The 19,208-nt window shown below is 45.8% G+C and overlaps 1 protein-coding gene across 1 annotated transcript in view; it reads left to right on the forward strand.

The window, feature by feature from the left end:
• Positions 1-19,208, forward strand: part of cpne4b (copine IVb) — a 52,848-nt gene that overhangs the window by 22,338 nt on the left and 11,302 nt on the right. The window contains exons 8-9 of the mRNA XM_015973294.3: positions 8,841-8,942; positions 9,048-9,134. Coding sequence (XP_015828780.1) covers positions 8,841-8,942; positions 9,048-9,134 — 189 coding nt within the window. The remainder of the gene's footprint in view (positions 1-8,840; positions 8,943-9,047; positions 9,135-19,208) is intronic.

The following is a 19,208-nucleotide window of genomic DNA, read 5'->3' on the forward strand; positions in this document are numbered from 1 at the left end:
AAAATAATCATAAAACAGTCTAATATTTGAGTCATGTTGAAAAGATTACATTGAAACAGATTTCCTTCTCAGACGGGGGGGGGGGGGGGGGGTGTTCTAAGAGTGGATATAGCTACTGTTTACAATAGGGAGCCTGTCCCACCCATCTTCCTCTACACCACGGGTCCCTGGAAATAAGACAAAATGAATGCAAGTCACTTGTGCTATAAATGCTAATTTCTAATCCCATTTGTTATTAGCCATGATGTTCACATATGATGTCTGAATTTTAATGACACATTTTGTTGCCCTTATTTTCAAAAGGTTGTAAAGATTATTTTAGGTTTTGTGTGAAAAGAAATGTAGGACTACAAATGTTTGTCACACCAAATTAGGGTTGTCACGGTGTGAAAATTTAACCTCACGGTTATTGTGACCAAAATTACCACGGTTTTCGGTATTATCGCGGTATTTTTTTAAACGTGCTACATTTTCACACAATTAAATAAACTCTGTATATGTCAGGAAATATTGTCCTCAGTTTGTGTCTAAATTTTGCCTAAAATGTGTTATTTTGTAATGATGTTGTTTATTTGTTTACATTTTTCCCCTTTAGTCTTTAAAATACCAATATTTGCCCATAACTTCTTATTTTATGTCTGTTTGATGTCATCATTTTAAAAATATTAGATCAGATGATACTCAGTACTCAAGTAGCCTTCTAATCAGATACTTTTTTACCCTTACTTGAGTAATAAACACTATATCAGGAAAATATTGTCCTCGGTTTGTGCCCTTCCAGTGAGCTCTGCAGATGTGGGAAAATGTCATCAGGCAGTAATAATTGTTAAATTCATAATTATTCTCGGAGAGAGACCAACTCTTATCTGCCCCTGGGAGCCCCGTAATGCATAGGTCATTTCAACATGGCGGTGTCCGCGACACGGTTTATATGCAGGTAGCGGCGCTGCGGCTGCTTTATATAGCGACTCGTTGCATTCTCCCTCAACCCAAATCCTCGGATCACGCATTTTAGCTAAAACGCTAACGTTAGCTTGCCTTGCGTTGACTGTAGAGTTGTGGGTGATGGTCACGCAGATGTGTCATGAGATTTGAAGCGTTGCTGCCTTTCACAGACACTTTTTCTGCACGTGCTGCAAACAGGACAGCCGTCTTCTATCAGCTGTCCCTCGGCATTCTTCAAATATCCAAAAAATGCCCGTACTTCCCACTTTGTCTTCTTTGAGGGATAATAAATGTCCTGAGCGCTGCCGTCTCCTCCTTTGGCCATTATTTCAGCTTTAGCTTCAAGAAAGTTTTGGTTGTAAACAACAAAGTGCGCATGTGCCGCCGGCAACTTCAGCAGATGATACGGTGGCTGGTAAGGGTCACCGCGCCTACACCGCAGCCACGGTAATCCACCGAGATAATATAGTTTTTATAAAACAAGACGGTTATTATTATTGTCAACTTTTTTACCGGGGTGTACCGCTACACCGGTTACCGTGACAACCCTACACCAAATAGAAGTCATCAAACCAGACACAGAGAAGAACATAAGATTAGTTTAGTGAGTTTCAAATCCTTTTCCCAGGATGACAGAAGGTGCATTAAACATGGAGGAAACTACTATAAATCTGACCATGTTGTAAGTAGGAGCTACGATAGGGGAGAAGAGATGCTACTTATCAAACGTCCAGATTTATGGTGGTTCTTTTCTCCTGAAAAAAGATTTGAACTTACAGCCATTTCCCCTCCGTCTCTGTTTTATCATGTTCTGTGGTTTTCTTTTGACCCACGACATGCAGAATCAGAGACGGAAACAGGGAGGTAAGAAAATAAATAATTCATTTTAGATTGGAGAACTCAAAGCGCTGCAGGAAGCACCAGGATGTTCTAAAGAAGAGACGAAGGTTAATATCCGTGAGAGATGATGGGATGGATAACTGAAGGTCTAGGCTTACTGTAAGGAGGTGGCTAGAGGGCGTGCGAAGGAGCACTGGTTGGTCTATGAAGATGGGTTGCAAAGGGGTCTTGATGAAGACGAGGTCCAGAGTTCCTGTGTGGTGAGCTTGAAGGGTTAGGCGGTAGGGGCGTGGTGGAAAGCGTACAGCCAGGAGTTGGAGCTGCATGAAGTGGAGCTGATGAGAAGTTCTCGGAGATGGCTGGAGGAGATGGTTCCTTGAAGGGATAAGAGGAAGGATTATTCTTGGTCCTAATCTATTAGAAATCTGCTTCACAAAACATTTCTTAGTCTACATCTTAGTCTTAGCTTGACAATAAATGTTTAATCTGGCTCGAACTACCCAGGTTGAGTAATCATCCGGCAAGAGTGTTGAGGAAGTCAGCTCCTTAAATACACCCTGGAGGATGATTGGAGATGAGCTGCAGCTGGCCGTTGCTCCTGCCCTCCAGACACGCCCACCTGCAGACCCTTAGACCTAAAAACATGGTGAGAATAAAAACAGCCCGTGACATGTTTCTGGTTCGATGACGTCACTGGTGATGAGCTAGTCCTGGATTTATTTTCCCACAAAATCTAAAACCTGTTCGAATATAAGCTCTTTTTTGGTGTCAAAGTGCGTCTTTAAAATTCACAGATATCATGTGTAAAATCCATGGCACATAATAAGCGGAATTAGAAAATAGCATTTTTAGCCCCATTCACTTGCATTCATTTTCTCATTCTTCCGGGGACCCGTGGTCCGGAAGTAGATGACTTAGTAGGAGACTTAGGCTCCCTGTAGTGAGTCAGTGGTAGAGTTGTGTTGCTGTTATCCAATAAGAGGCGAGATGTCCAAATATCAGGACAGGAGACTCCAAATTCGCCGTGCTCTGCTCTTCTTTGTTGTGACATTGTGTTAGATCCTAAAACAGGTGCATCAGGGGTCTCATTTATCAAACATGGCACAGAATCCTTACTAAACCGTACTTAAGCTCAGCAAAAAAATTACTTACACCAAGTAGGTTTGTGATCTATCAAACATGGAGGACGCACAGCTGCACACAATCTCCGCTTCATAAATCAGAAACTATCTAGAAAGTTTCTCAACTGCATTTTAGTCACATCCTGCCCTCCCCACGCCCACTTACTGCCATAAATAGTCAATGCAAAGTACCTTCTGGATCTCATGCATATACATAAGCCGGCTGCTGCAGCGCTCTGCCACTGACGATGGCGACCGTAGATCAAGGCAGATCAAGGAAGCGCTATTTCACAGAAGCAGAAGTTGAGGTACCTGTGGGTGAGGTGGAGAAATGAAAGGAAGTGAATGGTAAATGGTAAATGGCCTGTATTTGATATAGCGCCTTCTAGAGTCCTGGAACCCCCCAAGGCGCTTTACAACACAATCAGTCATTCACCCATTCACACACACATTCACACACTGGTGGGGATGAGCTACAATGTAGCCACAGCTGCCCTGGGGCACACTGACAGAGGCGAGGCTGCCGAGCACTGGCGCCACCGGTCCCTCCGACCACCACCAGCAGGCAACGTGGGTTAAATGTCTTGCCCAAGGACACAACGCCAGCGACAGACTGAGCGGGGCTCGAACCTGCAACCTTCCGATTACGGTGCGAGCGCTTAACTCCTGTGCCACCGTCGCCCCGAAGTGCTTTTGCAAAACAAATAAGAGAAAATCCACGGAGTGGCACAGCGTTGCTGAAGCCGTCAATGTTGTGAGTTCTTCAGAGAGATCTGTGGCGAATATAAAAAAATGGTCTGATTGGGATTCGATCCCCAGACCCCCAAGTGAATATCACGCTCGCTTACTAGTCACCCAAACAGAGATCTCCCTTGTCCAACTAGCCAGGGTGCCTGATCAATCGGGTCACAGTGACAGGACACACACTGTCACAGGCGCATGACATTCTGTCTCAATCTGTCCCCCTGCTGATATTCTGCATTCCGTATTCTGCGCTTCAGGCTGTGTGTGTGTGTGTGTGTGTGTGTGTGTGTGTGTGTGAGTGTGCACGCACGTGTGTGTGTGTGGGGGGTCTTTTTCTGTGTAAAAACGAAGCAGTACAAGCGATAATGCTGCGGGATTTCATAATTTTATCCTCAGCAGCAGCACTGCAGGTGCTCTCCATGTCCAACATGTGTGTAAGCCAGGTCCTTAGTCAACTTAAAGTTGCGCACATTTTCTGCTAAGTTTTCTTTTATAAATCCCAAAGTTTGCGTGGAAAGTTGCTTACGCAGTTTTCCGACCCCGTTTTGAGCGTAAGCAAGCTTGATAAATGAGGCCCCTGGGCATTTCCCCCCTGAGTACGACTTGCAAGGCATTCATTCCTACTAAAGTCCACTGAAAATGTATTGACTGAGTGTCCCACACCTTTAGGCTTACCTCAAAACATCTGAAGCTTTTGAATATAGTTTATTATTTTTGTAAAACTCATGCATGCAGCCCAAACCAAAAGGATATCCTAGAGGTTATTTGAAGGTGGTGTGGTCTGTAGATAGATCCAGGGTATGAGCTAAATTCATTTCCTTTTTATTGAGACCTACTGAAGTATTGTGCCATACCATACCACACCACTTTTATATATAAAGGGTTTTTAACATGGCATTAAAGCCAACCAAAGTGCTGCACCTAAAGCATTAAATAATCACATTATCATAAAAACAATATAAAAATTGTACAACAAAAAATGGTCAACCAAACAAGCTGAAACCGTAAAAACAGACCACAGATTTAAAATAAAGGGGATGTATGATGAGGATGAGGGATGAGGGGTGGTAGAAGTGGAGGAGTTTGCACAGATAGGGAGGGGCCTGACTGTTGTTGAATGCAAGGAGCAGAACATTGAAATTAATTCTGAATTGAACGGGCAACCAATGCAGTGACTTGAGAATGGGTGTGATGTGCTGTCATCTGTCAGCTCCAGTCAGGAACCTTGCCGCCGAATTCTGGATGAGCTGAAGTCTGGGCAGAGCAGATTTACCGATGCCGTATGAACAGGAGTTGGAAAAGTCTAGCCAGGATGTGATGAAGGCTTGAATCACTGACTCTTGAAGACAAACACTCGGGATGGGCTTTAATTTAGAAGTTCGCCTAAGGTGGTAGAAGCGGGAGTTAACTATGCTGTTGACCTGGGCGTCCACCTTTGGAACCGGGTCTATTTTTACTCCCAGATTTGAAGCCGAGAATTTTACACAAGGAGAAAGAGAGTGGAGGTCAGGCGACTGCGTCGCTCTAATGTTGCCAGGTCTAAAAACGATTACCTCTGTTTCAGAGTCATTCAGATGGAGGAAGTTCTCAGCCAACCATTCCTTCACATCATGACAATCAAACAGAAGCTTAGTGGAGTCGGTGGGTTTAAGAGAAAATTGATTTGTCAGTTGTCTGCAGATGGTGTGAAATAGCATGCTGCATGAGAATGGCTCCTAAAGGCAGAATAAAGAGGGAATTATTTATTCTTCCGACTCTTGGAGAGTACAGACGCTTTTTTCCTCCTCTCCTCCCTATCTTATCCCAAGGCTCTTTGTCTGTCTTTGGGTGTACGGCGCTTCTGCATTTTTTCTGGAAAACTGGAAATTATTAAAAATGGACCTGGTCAGTTGGTCTCTCAACAAGATTGACACAATTTTTTCAATGATGAGAACGGGAGAAGGGGCTCCCGGATGTCCCTCTGGGGCAGAGCCAGCTGGGCGTATCATGGACTCCTGGAAACAGTGGAACCTGATCTGCCTCTCTCAACTGTCTGTAGAGGATTCTGAAGACATCTGGATATACGTGGTGTTGGTGTCAGGTTTCTTGCTGTTTGGCCTGAATGGTTATCTGGCTTACCGGAAAATTAATGAGCTGTCGAGGAATATTGGCTCACTCCCGTAGCTCAGGGATGGATTACACCGCACTGTGAACGCACAGAGTCATATAATTGTCGAGATGAGTCGTAAGCTTGGAACTTTGGCTGAGATTCATGCTCTGGCACAGAAGGTGGATTCGATCAAGGAGCGAGTTGACGGGTCAGCACGGGTTGGGATTGATTAACTACGCCATTATTGGATTTAGAGGGGTTGAGGACCAACGGAACTTTAAGACAGAGAGGAAATTATCTCTGCCTGGCCCCCCAAAAAGTTCTTATCTGAATCTGGTGCCCTTGAGCCTGTGAGGCTGAAGCGATAACTCCCCCTCAGAAGAAATGTGGAATGCTGCCGTCGCCATGGCAACTCTGTCTCCCTATCCCAGCCTGGGCGGGACTGCGACTGGTGAAGGTCGTGGAACCGTTTCCAGGAGTCACTGTGCTCTCTAACCCAATTACCTCCATCCCCCGTCCAGACGGAGGTGACGGGCGCTGCTCATCGTGGCTGCATGCACTGATGTGTGGAGAGTCCCCAACCCTACCTCCCCACCTAGTGGACACTTATGTTGTGTAATGTCTGAAATCTGTTGCATTTCTGTCTGAGGTGTTTTTTGCATAGCAAAGCTGCCCTCCCTGTGGAGGGTAACTCTGAAGTGTCTTTTTTTCCTCCACCTGACCCAATCCTCATGTAAACCCCTCTGATCTCTATTAAGGTAGCGCGACTCGGGTTGCGAATGACCACAGTCACCAATTCTTGTCATGTGTCTATGTCTATGTATGTCTGATCTCAGAATTGTGTGTATTGAAACTCGGATTTCCCTCTGGGATTAATAAAGTATCTTTGAATTGAATTTGATTGAATTGAAAACAGCAACAGGCCGAGAATGGAGCCTTGAGGGAACCCCCAGGGAAGGGAAACTGACCGGGATGAGTAGTTGTCCAGCATGACCCTGGTTGGTCCTGTCAAATAAGTACAACCGGAACCCGTCAAGGGCCAAACCTGAGATGCCAGCCCATGTGTGTGTGTAGTCTGGAGATCAGGATGATATGATTGATCATATCAAAGGCTGCTGATAGCTCAAGAAGCATTAGAACCACATGGGACCCTGAATCCAAATCCATAAAGATGTCACTAAACACACAAACATGAGCCGTTTCTGTGCTATGATGTTATCTAAACCCATACTGAAAGATGTCCATTACTTGATGGTCATTTAGAAATAGTAGTAACCTTTCATGCACAACCTTTTCAAGTACCTTTGATAAAAATGGTAATTTGGAAATTGGTTGCAGATTTGAGAAAATAATAATAAATACTGTTGTTCATTCACTCAATGTGTGCTGGTATTGGTTGATGCACCAGTTCTGGTTTAGTCATTTCAACATGACACCTTTAATTTGTGAAATACTTAACTTTTTTGCCACATTTCAACTGCTCTCTTGACATTTTGCTTTAATCTCAACATTTCCTTTGAGTGGCCTTAAAATGCCCACTGCGTCATATGTGATACACACAATTCTAATTTTGTAGCAGCTGTATCTCTTTAGCAAGATTAGCATTTTCCAAAACAATTTGCAGTCTTAAATCTGGGATTTCTGCCTGCTCTTGGATTATATATGTACTTAAGTGTCAAGTGGTATTTTATTTAGTATAATTATTGTTGTATTATTATAAAATTGCTTGATAAATGTAATATGAAAGTTAATAATTGTTATATTATCATTACTAATCAAATGTTTACAATTGTAATAAATTTGAGTCTTTTGAATAATATGTGTTGGGTCTTAAAGGGCATTGCTGCAAGAAAGCAGGACAGAAAAAGTCACCTTGAGCCACTTTGGCCTTCTGTTGCAAAACATTAAGACAAGGGTGCAGGAACCTTTGCACAGGTCTGTATTAAAACAGAGTTTAACAATGCAGAAGGGTTAAAACGAGTCATCCCCTCAACGATGATTTCAGGTCATGTGCATCCCGATGTGTCATTTAAAGGTCTCTGTGGTCATCTTAAACTCTTAACCTTCACTCGTCTGAGACCCACGTGTGTTCGCTTGGAAAGAGCTGGCCTCACATCAGCTGTGAACAATTATTCCCCTCATGAATAAACATGAGCTTTGTTCATGAAATATTAAAAGGCTTCTTAACTCCGCAGGCTCCTGACAGCAGGAGAAAGGGCTCCAGGCTCAAAAAAGCACGTGGACGCCGCCAGCTGTGGTTTCCACGGCTACCTGTTGGAAGCATCAGTCCTGGTGCGGAAATGGCAGGGCAGAGATTACTATTCAGACCGAGGTCCTAACTGACCGATGCATAAATGCATAACTCTGCTTTGCAGCGTCTGGCCGCCTCTTCCTGTGTTCGTCTTCTCACTCCTGTCTTCACCGCTTCATTAGTCTCTTGCGCACCTCTCAGAAGCTTGAAGTGGAAGCGGGCTGCAGGCGCTAGCGCTCACTGGCCTCCTACACAGATACTAGAGTCAAGAAATAAAAGGAAAGCAGTCACGAGTCGCACACAATGACAAAAGGGCATGCCTGCTTCAAGTCGAGCTTAAGTGGCAGACAGGAAATAAGAGGATTATTGCCGTCTTTGTTTTTAATCAAGCCCCGTTGGACTGGTTCTGATTGCCAGCTGCTGGTTTGACCGTAAACAAGAGGGTCACGAGCTTCGGCAGTGAACTGGCTCGTTCCCTCCCATTAAATCACACAGAACAGACTACGTTCTAAACCACTACTGAAAGCAGTGGGGCAGTCAGTGTGTTTGTTGTAAAATCATGGGCCTTCTTCCCTATGAGACGCCTGCGACCTGCGACCCTTGCTCGATTGCTGTCATATATATTGTCAAGTTGCTCCTTTGAGAGAAACAGACCATTATGTCCAAACAGAGACACTCATAAAGCTGTTTCTTAAGCCTCTCAGCATCCTCGGATTAATATTTCACTGCTCCATGGCCCCCCCACCAACATCACCCCATCAATCATTCAGCATGGCATTTCTCTGTGTGCTGAAGCTGTGCTGTAGCAGCTGATGTGTGTGTTTTGTGTGTGTGCCAATTCCTGCTCCAGTGCACCGTTTGGGACTGGGACTCCAACGGCAAACATGACTTTATTGGAGAGTTTCAGACCACGTTTAAGGAGATGATGAGGGCAGAGCAGGAGGGTAAACAGGTAGGAGGGTCCACACTCCAAAATGAAGTGTGCTGCATGTGTAATTGAGTGTGCTGTTCCCTCTAAGTGCCACATATTACTAGTTTATCATGTTTATTTTGCCAGATCCAGTGGGAATGCATTAACCCAAAGTATCAGATGAAGAAGAAGAACTACAGAAACTCCGGCACCGTCATTCTCAACCACTGCAAGGTGATGCTGCACAACAACCTCTACACACTCAGATATTTATTTCCTTTATGTGGCCAACAGCTGGTTGCCACCAATAATATTGGATCTTTCAGGATACTGCTTTTGTTCAGTAATTATTTAAAAACCGTTTGAAATACGATCGGGAACAATCAGAGTTTCACATGCAGACTGAACATGAAAATATTCCTCTTCCCTATTTCCTTCATTGTCCACCGATAGAAAATAGACAGAAAAATGGTCGGGTCAGAAAAAGTCATGCATATCTAAGTTACATTGTAAATTAGCATTCATTGATTCAACCATCTTGAGGTGGAGAGCACGTTTCTGCTAGTAGAAGCTAACCATTAGCATTAGCAGCTCCACAACAAGGCAGATCTCCTTCAGGTTTTTATCTTTTGTGGAGATACTGTAAACCATCAATGGCAGAGTTAACCAATCAGAGGCGATACATTTGCAAATCATAAATATTGATGAGTTAGACTCAAAATCCTGAAATCCTCCAACGAACTTCTAGTCCTGATATCGGGCGCGAGAGCTATTTTCTCACCCAGAGAACGACTCACAAGGCATTCATTCACACTAGACACCAGGAGCAGTAGTCCACAACATCGAGTGCCAGTATATTTTACCAAATGTTGCAGTATTATGTGAGATTGTGCCATTTTTAAAAGATCTTACCAAAATGGATATAATTGATCAAAATCTTAACCCTTACCCTAACCCTTGACACAAAGGGGGATGGGGAACATGCACTCCTTCAACGAATGGCCTTTAACTGTCAGCTATCAAAACGCAGCTTTTTCCATTATCCAACCCAAGGCCCAGACACCTAGTACCATCCCTTTATCCCAAAGCCTAATCTATACTTCTCCGTCAGCTCCACGTGCGAGAGACACGCACACATGGACGGGGACGTTTTGCCTTCAGACTTCTCCGTCTCCTGTGGAGTGTTGCAAAGCAATTCCCTGCCAGGACAACAGAGGGCGTAGTGCTGTTCTGTGGTATCCTGTCATGTATCCGGTCCAAGATAGTGTGTTTATTGTGTTTTTTTATTTTTTTATTTGTATTTGAGAGACTTTTTAACACAGACAAATTCGTCACTCATCCTCCTCCGCCTTCATGCACTCGCCACCTCTGCTGTGTATCTTTTTACTCCTCCAGTCAAATGGGAATAAAACATTCATATTTTTAGAGTTTTTCCACAATGTATTCTTCAAGCTGCTTCGTGTCTGTCGCTAGATATCCTCAGCTCTTTTTGTTTTTGAGGAAGCAATGGCGGCACTGTAGACGACATCGGCGTCCTAACCAATCACAATTGCGTTCTTTGTCTCGGCGGACAGATGTTTAGAAAAGAAAGCTTGACTTTGTCTGTTCTTGCGAGCCTGTTGGAGAGCCCCCAAAAGGACAGATTATGGCATTGCGTGTGTCTGTCCTGACCAGGGGCGGATTTAGGACTGAAGAAGATCCGGGGCTTAACTCACACACGCGCATATGCACGTGCGCACACACGTGACACGCACTAGTCAACATATATATATGTCTTGTACCACATGATTTTTAATCTGAAGCTACATATTCAGCATATTCAGGGCAGAGTATTGTTCCTGTTAGTGTTTAGTGTGAGATGATAGTAAATATTCCCTTTCTTTCTCCATCAACTTTACCTGATAAGCTAACTTTAGGCAAACCAGCAGCACAACAAATATTTTCAAATTAGACTCACAAACCTGAGTCAGCACCAGTCTCATCAAAGCTGGGGTTCTGTCGCCGTACTTTTTGTCTAAAAAACGTCCTTATGTCCATCTTCACTCATGCGTTTCAGGCAGAGAGTGTAGAAGAAGCCGGCTGCTGAAGGGCTTCTTCTTCAGTGGTGGAGGCTCAGGCTGGCTGAATACAAACTACTGCCAGCTGCTCCCTCTCTGTTGGACTTTGGTACTGCATGTTACTTCCACGATTTAGATCCGGGGCTTTCCATGAAACATCCGGGGCTTCAGCCCAAGTAGCCGGGCCTAACGCCGCCCCTGGTCCTGATGCAGATGGAGAAGTATAAATTAGGATTAACCCTCAGGCCCGTAAAGCTGGCCACACCCCTCTATCCTAATCCTAAAGCCAATGTACCGATGCCATCCCTTTTATTGTATTCCCCCGTTTTTCCTTTTTTCTTTCTATTACTAAGCACAGCATACAACAAAACACTCAAAGCACTGTTTGGGTTTCACCCAACTGCGCACATCCATCCACGAGACTTAACTGTCTCATTGCGCATCTCAACTCAATAGGTCGATTGCTGACGGTCTCTCGGCACAACCACCTGCACATGCACTTCCCATAAAGCCAGATACCAGGTGCTCCAGATTGGACCTGATCTTGAGTGAGCATGCACATCTTTGGTTTCCATACCAAACTCTGCGGAGCCATCGGGTGACAGGGGGATTCCATTGAGAACTATCTCACAAACCTCATCCTATCCCTTGACATAAAAGGGGGGGGGGGGGGGCATGCACTCCTTCAAGGAATGACCTTAAACTGTCATCTTTCTAAACGCAGCTTTTTAAAACAAGCTTTGGGACGAGTTGCCATCTCTGCAGCATGAAGCAGCAACACATTCAAGGTCATAATCTGCATATTAAAGCCATCATGTCTCTGAGTGGCAAGGAAGAGAACATGAAGCTGTTCCTACATTCTTCAATAAAAACACCAAATATTTAAATAAACTGAAGCAAGACATGCCACCCTCCTCTGATTTATTGAGATAAGATCAATATGTAAACAGTTTCTATTGAGAGAATGAAAATTAAACCAGGTTCAACTTTAAATGTTGGCAGTTTTGGAAGATTCTGTTTAACTGGATTTTAAATGTTGTATGTTAAACTTTTCACATGTCTTATGTATCGAAATAACATCAAATAGTTAGAGATCATCTAATGTTTAAAGCAGAGTGTCATTTCAATTCAAACTCTAAATCAATGGTAACAAAAACTATCAACATAATGTTAGCGTTGATTCATAGGACTAATGTTAGGTGCATCTATTAAAGTTTATTCTTCAGTCATAAATAAACTCTTGAACATCACAATGAGTGAAGCTACTAAAATGTTTCATGTGTTATGGCCTCATAAATCCCAACTCTGACCTTTAATTCTCTTCGCTAGTTCATTTCAGTCATGCGAACCAAACCCTCTTGCCTCAGTTACAGCCTTGACTGCTGATCCGTGGAGGCCTGAGGGTTGGTCTGCAGAGTGTTCTCCTAATATTCCCTGGAGCGCCGTGCCAAGGCCTGCCAGCTCAAACACCTGCTTTTTGCTGATAGCTTAGAACTGGTACCAAAAAAATAAATAAACCGTTGCCCCGAATGAGAGCATGATAAAAGCTGGTGATGAAATTTGTAAACCGTCATTGAAAACAGTTATATTTGACATTTTGTTCTGGTTTATTTGTTAGTAAGCAAGCATGCATTCCTTTGGAACAAACACCCGGTCCAACCCTCAAGGCTCAATTATATTCACTTGTAGATGTGCACAGATGCATGTCTTCACAATATCTGTAAAACTCTGTTTGATTCTGTATGCCTAGTGTGTTTTGTAAGTCACTGTTAGGTTGACATTGAAATATTTTGTATATGGATGCAAAAAATTAAATCTGCAAGGTGTCAAAGTCCTCATTCATGTCGCAATCTGATAGAGTTAATCTCTGAGTAAAAATAAAACACAATTGTCCTTCGGGGCTACAAGTCTTCTGATCATCAGTTAAAGGGGACAAAGAATCTAAACAAACATTTTCTTGTTGTGAATAAAGGCAGCTCGGGTGGTCAAACGTAGCATGCCAAAAAGTCAAAGCCGTGTGACCAACTTTTTATGTTAAGTAACTGCCAATGATGACCAAATTCGTCATTTGCACTTTTTTTTTACTGTGTGGGCATCGGAACGAGCCCCCACACCATGAGAACAAACATGCTCTAAAGCTGATCTTCATTCGCATACGTCACACGTCACGTGATCAGGAAGCAGAAAATCCATGTGTTAGGAGATCGTTTTGGGGCGCTGCTGTAAAAAAAAAGTGAGGCGTGAACCAGAAAAGCTTCTGCTGATCACAATTCAACAACGGATTGTGAAAGAACAGATAACACTCGAAACGAGCAGATTCTTCCTGATGTAGGAGGTGAATCTACTCTTTGTTTTGGTAGTTTTGGCTTTGACATTATCATACAGCGCAATGTTCTGTGACTCTTAAAAAAACTGTGAAAACGCTGAAAATCGCTGGCAGCGAAGGGCTTTACTGGTCAGGAAACGGCTGGCGGTGAATGAGTTAAAAATCGTCGTCGTCTTCTTCCTCTTATCAGGGTCCGGGCCGCGGGGGCAGCATCCCAACTAGGGAGCTCCAGACCGTCCTCTCCCCGGCCACCTCCACCAGCTCCTCCGGCAGGACCCCAAGGCGTTCCCAGACCAGATTGGAGATGTAACCTCTCCAAAGTGCCCTGGGTCGACCCGGGGGCCTCCTGCCGGCAGGACATGCCCGGAACACCTCCCCGGGAAGGCGTCCAGGAGGCATCCTGACCAGATGCCCAAACCACCTCAGCTGACTCCTTTCGATCCGGAGGAGCAGCGGTTCTACTCCGAGTCCCTCCCGAATGTCCGAGCTCCTCATCCTATCTCTAAGGCTGAGCCCAGCCACCCTACGGAGGAAACTCATTTCGGCCGCTTGTATCCGCGATCTCGTTCTTTCGGTCATTACCCAAAGCTCATGACCATAGGTGAGGATTGGGATGTAGATCGACCGGTAAATCGAGAGCCTGGCTTTGTGGCTCAGCTCCCTCTTCACCACGACATATCGGTTCAGCGTCCGCATCACTGCAGATGCTGAACCAATCCGCTTTTCGATCTCCCGATCCTTCCTACCCTCACTCGTGAACAAGACCCCGAGATACTTAAACTCCTCCACTTGAGGTAGGACCTCTCTCCCGACCTGCAGTTGGCAAGCCACCCTATTCCAGTTGAGAACCATGGTCTCAGATTTGGAGGTGCTGATCCTCATCCCAGCTGCTTCACAATCGGCCGCGAACCTACCCAGCAAGAGCTGAAGGTCAGAGCTGGATGAAGCCAGGATGACAACATCATCTGCAAAAAGCAGAGACAAGATTCTCCTGCCACCAAACTCGACACACTCCACACCACGGCTGCGCCTAGAAATTCTGTCCATAAAGGTAATGAACAGAACCGGTGACAAAGGGCAGCCCTGGTGGAGTCCAACCCTCACCAGGAACAGGTCTCACTTACTACCGGCTATGCAGACCAAACTCACGCTCCTCTGGTAAAGGGACTGAATGGCCCTTAACAGAAAGCCACCCACCCCATACTCCTGGAGCATCCCCCACAGGGTCATAAGCCTTCTCCAAATCCACAAAACACATGTGGATTGGTTGGGCAAACTCCCATGCCCCCTCCATCACCCTTGCAAGGCTATAGAGCTGGTCCACAGTTCCACGGCCAGGACGAAAACCACATTGCTCCTCCTCAATCAGAGATTCAACTATCGCTCGGACCCTCCTCTCCAGTACCTTGGAGTAGACCTTTCCAGGGAGGCTGAGGGGTGTGATCCCCCTATAGTTGGAACACACCCTCAGGTCACCCTTCTTAAAGATGGGGACCACCACCCCGGTCTGCCACTCCACAGGAACTGCCCCCGATGACCACGCAATGTTGCAGAGACGTGTCAACCACGACAGCCCTACAACATCCATAGCCTTGAGATACCCAGGACTAACCTCATCTGCCCCCGGGGCTCCGCCGCTGTGTAGATGTTTGACTACCTCAGCAACTTCTGCCCCAAAAATTGGACAGTCCATCCCCGGGTCTCCCGGCTCTGGTTCCTCCTCGGAATGCGTGTAGGTGGGATTGAGGAACTCCTCAAAGTATTCCTTCCACCGTCCGACTAAAGCCCCATTTGACATCAGCAGCTCCCCATCCCCACTGTAAACATTATGAGCGAGTTGCTGCCTTCCTCTCCTGAGGTACCGGGCAGTTTGCCAGAACCTCTTTGGAGCCGATCGATAGTCTTTCTCCATGGCCTCACCAAACTCCTTCCACGCCCGATATTTTGCCTCGGCAACTGCCACTGCTGCACCCCGCTTGGCTATCCGGTACCTGTCTACTGTCTCCGGAGACCCACAGACCAGCCACGCCCTGTAGGCCTCCATCTTCAGCCTGACGGCTCCCCGAACCTCTGGTGTCCACCAGCGGGTACGGGGGTTGCCACCACGGCTGGCACCGGCCACCTAGCGACCACAGCTAGCAACAGCCGCCTCAACAATCGCAGAGTGGAACAAGGCCCACTCAGAGTCAATGTCCCCCACTGCTCTTGGGACGCGGTCAAAGCTCTGCCGGAGGTGGGAGTTGAAGACCGTCTTGACAGGTTCTTCTGCCAGGCGTTCCCAGCAGACCCTCAGTATGCGTTTGGGTCTGCCAGGTCTACACAGCATCTTCCCCTGCTATCTGATCCAACTCACCACCAGGTGGTGATCAATTGACAGCTCCGCTCCTCTCTTCACACGGGTGTCCAAAACATATGGCCGCAGGTCAGATGATACGACTACAAAGTCTATCATCGACCTGCGACCTAGGCTGCCCTGGTACCAAGTGTACCGATGAGCATCCTATGTTCGAACATGGTGTTCGTTATGGCCAAACTGCGGCTTGCACAGAAGTCCAATAACGAAACACCACTTGAGTTCAGATCAGGCGGGCCGTTCCTCCCAATCACACCCCTCCAGGTCATGCTGTTATTGCCCACATGAGCATTGAAGTCCCCCAGCAGGACAATGGAGTCCCCTGATGGAGCACTATCGAGCACTCTTTCCAGGGACTCCAAAAAGGGTGGGTACTCTGAACTGATATTTGGCCCATAAACACAAACAACAGTCAGGACCCGTTCCCCAACCCGAAGGCGCAGTGAAGCTACCCTCTCGTCCCCCGGGGTAACCCCCAACACACAGGCAGAGAGTCTTTGGGCTAACAAAAAGCCAACCCCAGCCCTTCACCTCTCACCCGGAGCAACTCCAGCAAAGGACAGTGTCCAACCCCTCTCAAGGACTTGGGTTCCAGAGCCAATGCTGTGTCGAGGTGAGTCCGACTATATCTAGCCGGTACTGCTCAACCTCTGCCACAAGCTCCTGCTCCTTCCCCACCAGCGAGGTGACGTTCCATGTCCCAAAAACTAGTTTTGTTGTCTGGGAATCGGACCGCCATGGCTCCCGCCTCGGTCTGCCACCCGATCCACACTGCACCGGACCCTTCATGTTCCTCCTGCGGGTGGTGGGTCCACAGTTGGTTGAGCCCATGTATCCGGTTCGGGCTGGGCCCGGCCGGGCCCCATGGGCGAAAGCCCGGCCAGCAGGTGCTCGTTCATGGGCCCCAACTCCAGGCCTGAATCCAAGGTGGGACTCCGGTAACCCTCCGGGCCGGGCCTCTTTGTTTGCATATTCATGAAAGATCCTCTGAACCATTCTTTGTCTCACCTTTCACCTAAGACCAATTTGTCATGGGATACCCTACCAGGGGCACAAAGTGCCCCAGACAACATAGCTCCTAGGATCATAAGGGCACTCAAAGCCCTCCACCACGATAAGGTGACGGTTCAAGTGAGTTAAAAATGCAAGAGAAAAACTTATTTTCTGAGAAACCTCTCATAAATGTGGAGCCCTTCCTCCTCCATCTGTAGTCTCCAGTGTCTGAGGTCTTCTGGTTTAAACCATCGACATACAAATATTGGACAATGGTTTTCCATAGATTCCAATAACACGTTTTTAAAGAAAAATAGGAGGTGGCCACCACCGCCATTTTGACCGTGTCACAGGTTCTGTCAAGTCCAGACAATTCCACAAAAGGGAAGAGAGGTGGAGCTGAGGGTGGGGCTGTAAGGCTGGGATCAATTGACGACACCCGGTCAAACTAGCTACAAGCTAACCTGAAGCTAACCCAAAGCTAATGCGGAGGTGGGACCTAAGCTAACGGAGGTAGCAACCTAGCAACAACCGGAGTTAACTGTGCACAACACCAGAGCTTCTGAGTCAGAGATACGCCGGGCTGACCGCTGGGTAAAACCGGGTGGAACACAGAGGTCTCCGAGACCTCCACAAGCCGGCAGCCGCACAGCAGACAAGTGCCGCTGCGATCTGAGATGCGCAGAGCTGCCGCTGGCGAGAACCGGGTGGAAAGGTTTCCATCTCAGAGCTCCACAAGCCGGCAGCCCGCGCATCAGACAGAAGCTGCGATCAGACAGAGATGCGCCGAGCTGCGGGGAGGGGAGAAGAGCTCCACAAGCCGATAGTCGGAACCCAGCTCCACCAACATGTTATATTTCAACCCATTTTCTAAAGTGCAGCATTATGTTAAATGCACTGGGTTTCACCCTATTACATTTAAATTTCATGGTTAAACAGTACATGTTAAAATCTAATCTCAGCTCGGCAGTGACCTAAAGTCAAAGTCAAAGTCCCATTAGTTATCAAACACACAGGTGTGTGTGTGAAATTTGTTCTCTGCATTTGACCCATCCCCTGGGGGAGCGGTGAGCTGCAGACGCAGCTGCGCTCAGGAACTATTTGGTGGTTTAACCCCCCAATCCAACCCCTTAATGCTGAGTGTCAAGCAGGGAGGCATTGGGTCCCATTTTTTCAAAGTCTTTGGTATGACTCGACCAGGAATCGAACCCCTGATCTCCCAGTCTCAGGGTGGACACTCTACCACTAGGCCACTGAGAAAGGTAAAATACATAAATATAATTTTACTTACCAAAACAAATGAAGTGGAGACTCATTGGACGCTCTATTAGTGCAATTAATGCCACAGCAAGTCATTTTGTCCAATACACTTAAACAGAAGAGTCAGAAAAAAATTCACCCCCCTCAGAGTTGTCATGAGTGTAAACTAGATCATTTAAACCAAAAACATGTTTTGGTACCAGGCTGTAAACATGTTTATTTCTGCTGTGAAATTGGTATTTTTAACATGGGAGTCAATGAGGATTTGCTCGGTTCTGATACCGGCCCCTAGTGGATGAGGGTGGAACTGCAATTTTTGTCACTTCCGGGTTGGCCTCAATTTTTCACCTGCATTGTGGGGGCTTGGTTTAAACCAACCAATCAGCAAGTAGCTCATTAGCATATTCATGTACTGTCCAAGTGGGAGGGGCAAACAGCTCTTTTTACAGCAAGGCTGATTTAGGGGTTAGAGAATGGCCTGTGTCAGGAATCCTGGGACAGATGAAAGCCAAAAGAAAATGTCTCATGCTTCTTAAAGATTCAAAGCAGTGTTTTAAATTGCTGATAAACTGCATTCTTTGTCCCCATTAACATTAGTAGTCAGTCCTTTTGCCTCAAAAATAATTAAGCGGTAACCTCTAAATCTACCATCGAACAGTGATAAAACTAAAACGGATTTCAAAGGACCTTAGTAGTGGACAATTAATATTTTACCATTTTTTAAATAGATTTTTTGGCAGCCACAGTTCAGGGTAATGGGAGATCGGTTCTGATCAGACTAGCAAGCTAATGGCTAATCCAAGCAAGGAGCCACCTTTTGAGTTTGTGTTTTCTTAAACCAAACAGAATCTTAAATATTTATGGGGTCCACTGATATTATTCTGATTTAGGGGTTAGAGAATGGCCTGTGTCAGGAATCCTGGGACAGATGAAAGCAAAAGAAAATGTCTCATGCTTCTTAAAGATTCAAAGCAGTGTTTTAAATTGCTGATAAACTGCATTCTTTGTCCCCATTAACATTAGTAGTCAGTCCTTTTGCCTCAAAAATAATTAAGCGGTAACCTCTAAATCTACCATCGAACAGTGATAAAACTAAAACGGATTTCAAAGGACCTTAGTAGTGGACAATTAATATTTTACCATTTTTTAAATAGATTTTTTGGCAGCCACAGTTCAGGGTAATGGGAGATCGGTTCTGATCAGACTAGCAAGCTAATGGCTAATCCAAGCAAGGAGCCACCTTTTGAGTTTGTGTTTTCTTAAACCAAACAGAATCTTAAATATTTATGGGGTCCACTGATATTATTCTGATTTAGGGG

The sequence above is a fragment of the Nothobranchius furzeri genome, chromosome 19 (genome assembly GCF_043380555.1).
Source record: "Nothobranchius furzeri strain GRZ-AD chromosome 19, NfurGRZ-RIMD1, whole genome shotgun sequence".
Classification (NCBI taxonomy): Eukaryota; Metazoa; Chordata; class Actinopteri; order Cyprinodontiformes; family Nothobranchiidae; genus Nothobranchius; species Nothobranchius furzeri.